The 9,607-nt window shown below is 35.1% G+C and overlaps 1 protein-coding gene across 1 annotated transcript; it reads left to right on the top strand.

Moving 5' to 3' along the window:
- Positions 1-936: 936 nt before the first annotated feature.
- LOC115884524 (trehalase-like) lies at positions 937-9,262 on the top strand. The gene is made up of 7 exons (XM_030903128.1): positions 937-1,215; positions 1,299-1,585; positions 3,319-3,503; positions 7,926-8,080; positions 8,190-8,211; positions 8,726-8,880; positions 8,990-9,262. The coding sequence occupies exons 1-7, from the start codon at positions 937-939 to the stop codon at positions 9,149-9,151; spliced, it is 1,245 nt and encodes a 414-aa protein (XP_030758988.1). The 3' UTR covers positions 9,152-9,262.
- The last annotated feature ends 345 nt before the right edge of the window (positions 9,263-9,607 follow it).

The following is a 9,607-nucleotide window of genomic DNA, read 5'->3' as shown; positions in this document are numbered from 1 at the left end:
ATATGTTTGTAGAGTTGACATTGGCGAGTAATTAATAACATAAGACATATTAATGTGTAACGCTATTTGTATTCATGCGAAAGAATTCAACTGACTTGATTAGGTTTGGTTACTGACTTGATCAGTTGACTTCACTCGCATACTATCACTTTGGAAGAGGTCCGAAAACATTTTACATAGAGCAGTTCTGTTTCTTCTTTAGTGGCTCTGTTTGATTTCAGTTCTATACCTACAAAGGGAGAAGCAATATCGCCAAAACTGTTTACACAGCAACATTAGAAGAAATCTTCCGTCAACTCGACTGGACCAACAAAGAATTAAGTATAGATGGGGACTATCTTAACCATCTAAGATTCGCTGATGACATAGTCCTCATTGCCAATAGTTCTGAAGAACTACAAGCACAAATTAAGGAACTAAATATAGCCAGTAATAAAGTGGGTCTCAAAATGAATCTAGCAAAAACTAAAGTAATGTACAACGAACTGGTAGACAGCAAAGACATTCGAGTAAATAACACAACACTAGAAATAGTAGAAGAATATATATATTTGGGGCAACTAATACAAAGCTCGGGATCTCTACTACCAGAAATTAACAGAAGAATTAAGTTAGCATGGAGTACTTATAGAAGGAACTCAATCATATTCAAATTTATAATGCCACTTTATCTAAAGAAGAAAACATTCGACAAATGCGTACTACCAGTCATGACCTATGCATGCGAAACCTGGACACTTAAAAGGGACATTATAAGGAAACTGCAGGTCGCACAACGCTCAATGGAACCAAATATGCTGGGAATAACCAAGAGAGAGCTTAAAAGAAGAGTGGATACGACAAAAGACCCAAGTAATAGATGTCTTCCACAGAATCAAATCCTTCAAGTGGCAATGGACAGGACACCTGGCAAGAAGGACAGACAACAGATGGACCATGGCATGGTACCCACGAGGAATCAAGAGAACTAGAGAAAGCCCAAACTTGACATGGAATCATGATATTAGGAAATTAGCAGGGATAACTTGGGTCCACATACCCAACAATAGACAACAATTGGGCCCAACTACAAAGAAGAAAAACTATCTCTGCCCTGGTGAACTCCACCATTCTAGAGATTTGTTGACTACCCATTGTTTTGTGGTCGTTCTTTTGACTACTTTTGCAAGTTCTGAATCTATGAATAGCATTGATGAGTCTCGTTTGCTTTGGTTTGTATGTATGTTTTCCCTCAACGGTAGATTAAACAGTATTCTCTAGAGAAAACCTATAGAAGATTGATATTTTGCTTATTTTAGGATGAATGTTACACTGATCTGAAAAGTGGAGCTGAAAGTGGTTGGGACTTCACATCCAGATGGATCTTCGACTCATCTGGTGAACCTAATAATGATCTAACCCAAATAGAAACAAGACGTAACATTCCCGTCGACTTGAACGCTTTCTTGTACAAATCGTTCAAGCAGATGCACTATTTCAACGTAGTTCTACGTCAACAGGCCGATGCTAAGTACTGGTTAGACAAAGCCGAAGAATGGAGGTATAATATGGAGAAGGTGTTATACGATCCTGAAGATGGAATATGGTAAGGTATTTATAAATAATACCTGTACCTTCGAATAAAAAGATAAAGGAAGCAGTATAATACTATCCATGTATTCATGGATGGCGATCCTTGACAGTTCTGTTTGACGATTCATCATAGATAAAGGAAACACGTTTAGATTGGAATGCTCGGCTTGCCGCCTAAACTTATAATTGTTTTGGAGCGCATACGTTGTAGGGCGCTGTTATGGCGGTTGCTAAGAACAACCGCCAAACAAGAACAGAAATAATTTTCTCTTGTCAAAGTCAGAATCTTCAAAAACTATAAAATCTTTCAAAATTTAAACCGCCCTCATTGAAAAAACCGAAAAGTGTTTAAAGTGTCCATTTTCAAAGCAATTAGTGCTGTCTTGTGAGTTTAATTTAAATTTTGTTTACTCAAACTCGAGATAATTGTTAAAAACTGGCATTAAAAACTTAAAAAACTGTGTAAACTGTGAACTGCAAAAACCATCGTGGATCTTGGCATAACGTCGGTGTCTAATGTTTCATAGGTATTTCACACATGTACTTATATAAAATAAAGTTTCTTATATGCAACACACTGTATTTTTTTTAAATTAAAGGAAAATAATAATAAATTTGAATAAATAATGTACAAATAGTACATATTTACATTGTCCCTATGTGAACTTTCCAATCTAAACTTGTTTCTTTTATCTATGCGATTCATTTAACACATTTGAATTTGAATTGAAATTTTATGGATATATACTTAATATATAATATACTTACTAATAATATACTTACTTATTTTATGGATATATTACTTATATTATTATTACTAATATATATTTACTTATATATTAGTAATTAGGATATGTCAGTCATTACTGACTTTACTGATTTCAGTTATTCTAAAGTCGGAAAAAAGAGAATGATGCATTTCCGCAGAGAAATTTTTATGATTTTGTTTTTGGGGAGGCTTCTACAAGAACAGTTAACCTAATAGAAATGCTCATTCAGCCGAAAGTGTCGGCCAAGTACATGCGAAAACTCCTCGCTTCGTGACGTCATTGTAGTCCTTGTCATGATAGTGTGTGTATTATTGGTTGCCGTATGCAAAACATTCATTATTTAGTTTGTTTATTTAAACAACTTATATGTATGCAATATAGAAAATTAACTGTATGAAACGTATTAAATACTCGGATAATGCATTTTTAAGAACAGCAGTTCCCAGCATTACCTTCTGCAGGCAGTCTTTTTAGAGTACTTCCTTATTTTGCTTTAAAATAATTAATAAACAATATCGTAGGCACTTAGTCACAATCCACAACACAAAATGAACATATTTATACATTCTATAACTCTAAAAACTTTAAAAACACCTTTTTCATATTTAAAATCGACAAAATAATTAACTCAAAATTTCTCAACTGTTATTTTTATACTATACGTTATAGGCAACCAATAATACAGACTATCATGACAAGGACTACAATGACGTCACAACTGTCTGCTGAAGCGCGGGAAGTGGCGGACGTACGTCTTATGAGGATGAGCAATCCTATTAGGCTTCTATATACTGGATGTTTTGGTGTTTTTTTTTATAAGCGATTTCAAGTAAAAAAACTTTACCCCATGCCAAAACACCATCCGGTAAGTTAACCAGAAAGGTTATTATTTAAATAAAAATAAGTAGTTTCCCTGAATTGCTTACTAAACAATTAAGGCTTATTGTTATTATCGTTCAATTTTGCGTAATTTTAGGTACGACTATGACCTGAAACTCAATAAACCGAGGAAGTACTTTGCCGCCTCTAATTTTGCACCTCTATGGGCTGACGCTATAGACGACGATGTCAAAAAAGAACGCGGAAATAACGCTGTAAGATACTTAAAGAAGTTCGGAATATTGGATTATCACGGAGTACCATCTACCCTATTTTCATCCGGTAATCAATTAATGTTGTATATTATTTTTTAACCTAAAAAAATTGTGTGTGCACTACTTGAAGTGAAACTTCTTACTAACAACAACTATTACGGTCAAGTTGGCTTTGATCCAATCTATCGTCATACCAAATTTCATTTAAATCGGACGATTCTTTCTAAGCCGAAGGCTATCCTTACCACTTTCCTTTCGCCTTTTGTGTTGCTTGTCGTCTCACTTGTGGTAGAGGTGGGAATTCTCTAGTTCCTTGGGAGGAACTAGTTCCTAAGTTCTAGTTCCTCAAGAGGAATAGTTCCTTGAACTAGGTCTTTAGTTCACAATAGTTCGCGACTAACATTGACATCCCCCTTGCTTGCTAATGCGTTTCGTTGTCAGTCAGAACTATTTACAGTATGATCTGTATAATTTTTATAATGTACGGAGATAAAACGAGACGTAATTGTGTATGTTAAAAACATATAGATAAGTTTTATTGCAGATAAAAAAAAATAAAAAAGAAACTCAAATCAGAGTTTAAAAAAATATATCACAAATCAATTGGAGCAAATATTACAAAAATATTACGAAAAATTGCATTTTTCCTCACTTCAAGCTTTTTGTTTTTGTCTAAAAATTCGGAATATCTACTTCGTTTTATAAGATATTTCTTAATTTTAGGGACCTAAAGTGAAACATTCCCATAAAATATTTAAAAAACAAACTAAAAATCAAAACCAGTATCCACGACAATTTTCTGTGGTAATTACGCCGCGCCGGCTGCGGCAATAGACAAGGCCGAATCCATCGTCGTCGCCTTGTATTATATCTCGGATCTGCCGACTGAATAGATTCCCGTGAATTAGTCTTTTAATATTTCCTCTATGTCCGGATCCGATAACATACGGCTGGCACTCCCCACACCTGCCTAGCATCAATCGCGCTGGCTGATCCATACGTAAACTAGTCTTTTATTTAGTTCCTCTAGTTCCTTTAGGTCCTGATCCGATAACATACGGCTGGCACTCCCCACTCCTGCCTAGCATCGATCGCGCTGGCTCGATCCGTACGTACCATAAACTAGTCTTTTATTTTATTTAGTTCCTCTAGGTCCGGATCCGATAACGTACGGCTGGCATTCCCCACTTCTGCCTACCATATAGGGCTACGCGCGCTGGCAGATCCGTCGCCGTCGCATATTATTATATATCGGTCACAGTCTCGATCCCGGAATAGGTCCTGAGGAACTAGTTCTTTGAGAAACCAGAAACTAGTTCCTTTCATTCCGGGGTGGGAACAGTTCATTGGAACTAGTTCGCTCACGAACTACACATCTCTAACTTGTGGTGTCACGGCCTTGAATTATTACACACATTCGCGCGCAAAGAGGTTTCACTTCGATAATTCAATTCTCCTAAGTTCCCTAGCTAATAATAATATTTTTAACTAAACGTTCTCCAACCCCAATAATATTTTTATCAATAAAAATCATAATACACACACCGGAAAAGTCTAGGGATATTACAATTTTATCCAGCCATCGCCAGTAATTTTATTATTTGCATTTCTAATATAATAAAATTAAAATAAACAAATAGTTTACAGGACGTATTGGAAATAAAAATGCGAAATTTACCGAATTTTTCAAATTTACCTTGATTTATATTGAACTCAAAAAAATACACACATTTTTTTTTATTCTAAACTGTGAATTAAAAGAAAAAAGATAAAACCATTTTTACTTAATAAAGGGTATGGCCTCCTCTACTGTTCATTACAGCCCTACATCGTCTCTCCATGCTCCTGATCAGGTTGTCGATCTCTTCTTGAGGTACAGCCTGCCACGCTGCATTCACAGCCCGAACCAGATCCCTACGAGTTTCACGAGGCATACCCATTCTCAAAATTCTTCTTTGGATCGCGTCCCATACGTCCTCGACGGGGTTTTTGTTTGGGAAGATGTTTAATTGATGACCATTGATAAACTCACTTACCACTCCGGCTGTATGAGGCCGTGCATTGTCATGCATGAGAATAAAGTTTCTCCCAAGATCATTGGCATATGGTAACACGACAGGCTCAAGAATTAAATCACGATATGTGATTCCTGTTAGAAACCTTTCAAGAAAAACGAGATCGGTTTTTCGGCCTAACTGGACTCCTCCCCAGACCATAACTGTTCCACCTTGATAAGGGTGCACTTCCTGAACATGTTCCAACCGAATAAGATTTCCCGGTTCTCTCCATACCCTAAGCCTTCTCGAATCCGGATGAATTCCAAAGCGTGACTCATCCGTGAAAAGAATATTGGCCCGTTGTTCATTCGACCACTGAACATGATCTTGAGCCCACAAATATCGTACCTCTCGATTTCCTCTCGTTAAGGGTTGAGCTCTCCAGGGGCGTCTGCTTCTTAGGTTGACCTCTCTTAATCTATAGCGAACAGTGTCAGGACTAACGGTTACATTATGTGTTTTCTGGAGAATTAAACTAAGCTCTGTTGCTGTAAGAGTCGGTCGGCGTCGAGCATTTAATTGTAAAAAATGATCTTGCTGAGTGGTAATAATGCGATGTCGTCCTGTGTGCCTTTCAGCAACATCACCACTTTCACGGTAGCGTGCACTTAATCGCGATATTACACTTTGCGTTGTATTTAATACTCTAGCTACGTCAATTTGGCGCATTCCAGCTTCGAGCGTACCCATGGCCCTTAGCATTTCGTCTCTGTTAAGATGTCTACGCTCCATAATGTCGTTTATACTAAACAGAGTTATTTGAATGAATTCTGGCCAGTTATCATAAAAACATAGCCAGTACAGGTTAAATTCGAATAATTGATGCTAGGTGCTTTTTATACATTTGACAAAAAATGCACAAACACTTCTGCAAATATCCCAAATTTAGAAATAACTAGTGTGACTACTTCGTTTCAATCGAAGTAGAAAGAATCGGCCTACAAATATGTGGTTGTTTATTCAAACACAAACTATCAAACACATTTATTTTTAACTTTAATAAAATGATATCCCTAGATTTTTCCGGTGTGTGTACTCCTATGTTTTGCATAATCTTATAAGGTACGATTCGCCTTTTATACAAGGTCTGGCAATAGTGCATCGGGCATCTGTGGCTCTTGGAATAAAAAACTTAGGAATTTTGTTTAAGTGCAAAAATAAAGTATGTACTAGGATGTATTTCAGGAAAATAATTTAACTTCTATAGAGTGGCTCAAAAAAGTGTGAGTGGATCGGGATGATTTTTTTTTAAATGGAACACCCTTTATATTACATATTGCATTTTTGGCTTCCTTTCAGATCGCTTTACATAATCCTAAGATATGAATAAATATATTTCGATAGTTTCAGAGATATTAATAAATAAATAAAAATATATATTTTCAACCTTTCTTAAAAAATTATTAAAAATACAAGAACTGTCCTGAAATCAAAACTATATTAGGTATTTACTTTATATGCTCTGTACTTACTTTGCTATAAATATGGTAATCGTAAATTATACAGGGTGTTCAAAATTCTACGTCAAACTTGCTAAAATATAAAATAATTTTTCTTCATTATTATAAATGGAATGCCTTGTATATTATTTTTTGATAGAGAATTAAAAAATGAACGTTTTTTGTATATAGAGTATTTCAACATTTTTAACGGTTTCGCAGATATTCGCGGTCTACTAGTTCATATGGCATTTTGAACAGTATATTTTTATCAAAGTCACCCAATGATTTTTCTCTGATATTTTACCGTTAATAAGAGCCATATGAAATAATACTGCGTGTACCTGCGAAACCATTAAAAATTTTGAAGTACTTTAAATACAAAAAATGTTAATTTTTTAACTCTCCATCTAATAAAAAAATAAAATACAGGGTGTTCCATTTAAAAAAACAAAGAAAAATTATTTCATATTTTAGAAAGCTTAGCGTAGAATTTTGAGCATCCTGTATGATTTAAGATTACAATATTTATAACTAAATTAAAAATAGACCATCTAAAGTAAATACCTAATATAGTTTTGATTTCAAGACAACTCTTCTGAAATATTCGAAATATATTTACTCATATCTTAGGATTACGTAAAATGATCTGAAAGGAAGCCAAAAATGCAATAATATAAAGGGTGTTCCATTTAAAAAAAATCATACCAATCCACTCACATTTTTTTGTGTCACCCTATAGAAGTTAAAATATTTTTCTGAAATACGTCCTCGTACATACTTTAGGCTTGCACTTAAACAAAATTCTCAAGTTTTTTATTCTAGGAGCTACAGATGCCCGACGCACTATTGCCGGACCCTGTATTATAGGAAACTTAACAAAGAACAATTCTAGAGATCTAATTATCACTCTAAATTTAATTAGTAATTAGTAGGCAGTAAAAAACTCCTGAAAAATAATAAGTTACTAAATCAAAGATATACGACTTTCAGGACTGCAGTGGGACTTCCCCAATGCCTGGTCTCCCTACCAGAACATGATCATATTCGGTCTGGAAAGATCCGGCGATGAAGAAGCCCAAGAAGTGGCCAAAATGTTGGCCCTTAAGTGGGTTCAATCCAACATTAAAGCGTTCAACGAAAATAAAGTAAGAATTTTTAATCTTGGTAATTCATATTTTCTTAGTAGTTATATTCTGTTCTTTGAATAAAAATATTAAAAAAGGAACATATCAAAAAAGGTTATCTTTTTTGTAGGTTATGTTCGATTCCTGTTCCCGTATTGGTTTTGGAAGCATCAGTATACCAAGTTATGGTATGGTCTTTTAACTGCTGGGCAAGCGTTTCGCTCTTCCAATCCTTCTTATTGCTCAATACTACATTGACATGTTTGTCAAAGTTGTACGTTCTTGGCATATCGTCCACTGGGAGTTGCAGGAGTGGTACTCATATCTTAGGATTATATAAAGTGATCTGAAAGGAAGCCAAAAATGCAATAATATATAGGGTGTTCCATTTAAAAAAAATCATACCGATCCACTCACACTTTTTTGTGTCACCCTATAGAAGTTAAAAAAAAAATTCTGAAATACGTCCTCGTACATACTTTAGGCTTGCACCTAAACAAAATTCTCAAGTTTTTTATTCTAGGAGCTACAGATGCCCGACGCACTATTGAACAAAGAACAATTCTAGAGATCTAATTATCACTCTAAATGTAATTAGTAATTAGTAGGCAGTAAAAAACTCCTAAAAAATAATAAGTTACTAAATCAAAGAAATACGACTTTCAGGACTGCAGTGGGACTTCCCCAATGCCTGGTCTCCCTACCAGAACATGATCATATTCGGTCTGGAACGATCCGGCGATGAAGAAGCCCAAGAAGTGGCCAGAATGTTGGCCCTTAAGTGGGTTCAATCCAACATTAAAGCGTTCAACGAAAATAAAGTAAGAATTTTTAATCTTGGTAATTCATATTTTCTTAGTAGTTATATTCTGTTCTTTGAATAAAAATATTAAAAAAGGAACATATCAAAAAAGCTTATCTTTTTTGTAGGTTATGTTCGAAAAATATAACTCAATGACCAGCGGTCAGTTCGGTGGTGGGGGTGAGTATCACATCCAATCCGGATTCGGCTGGACCAACGGCTGCATCATGGAGATTGTCGATCACTTTTTTCGAGTCAAAAAAAGAAGACATGTGGATATGCAAGATTAATATTACTATGCTATGTCGAGAGTTACTGATGTTTAATATGAAAGTTCCTTTTTTGAAATAGTTAAAGTTTTCAAGTAGTTTGTTGAATAAAAATAAATGTTTTTATAAATATATTTTTTCTACGATCGTGCAAAAAGTAGCTATTTTTTACACTATCTACTGTGTACTAAAAGTCATTTTTACACTAGTGCAAAAAGGCCAAAAATTTTTGTTCATTATCATGACGTCCATTTTTTTTACTAACATATTTTCGAAATTTTTATATTAAGACCGTGCCTTTACTTTTGGGCCTAGTCAACAGATTTATTAAGTTCTGGTCCCGAAACAGGCCTTCTTGACATAAGATTTGCTTCACCCAAGTAGCATCTATCTGACTTCGAACTAAATCTGACCTGAAGCGACGTCAGACTTTGTGCACATTTAGGTCGGGTGCTGGTGATGCGACCTGTGACGTCG

Source organism: Sitophilus oryzae, unplaced genomic scaffold (genome assembly GCF_002938485.1).
Source record: "Sitophilus oryzae breed Bouriz unplaced genomic scaffold, Soryzae_2.0 scaffold_297_pilon_pilon, whole genome shotgun sequence".
NCBI lineage: Eukaryota > Metazoa > Arthropoda > Insecta > Coleoptera > Curculionidae > Sitophilus > Sitophilus oryzae.
Note: the sequence above shows the minus strand (reverse complement) of the source record. Positions and strands in the feature narration are given on the sequence as shown.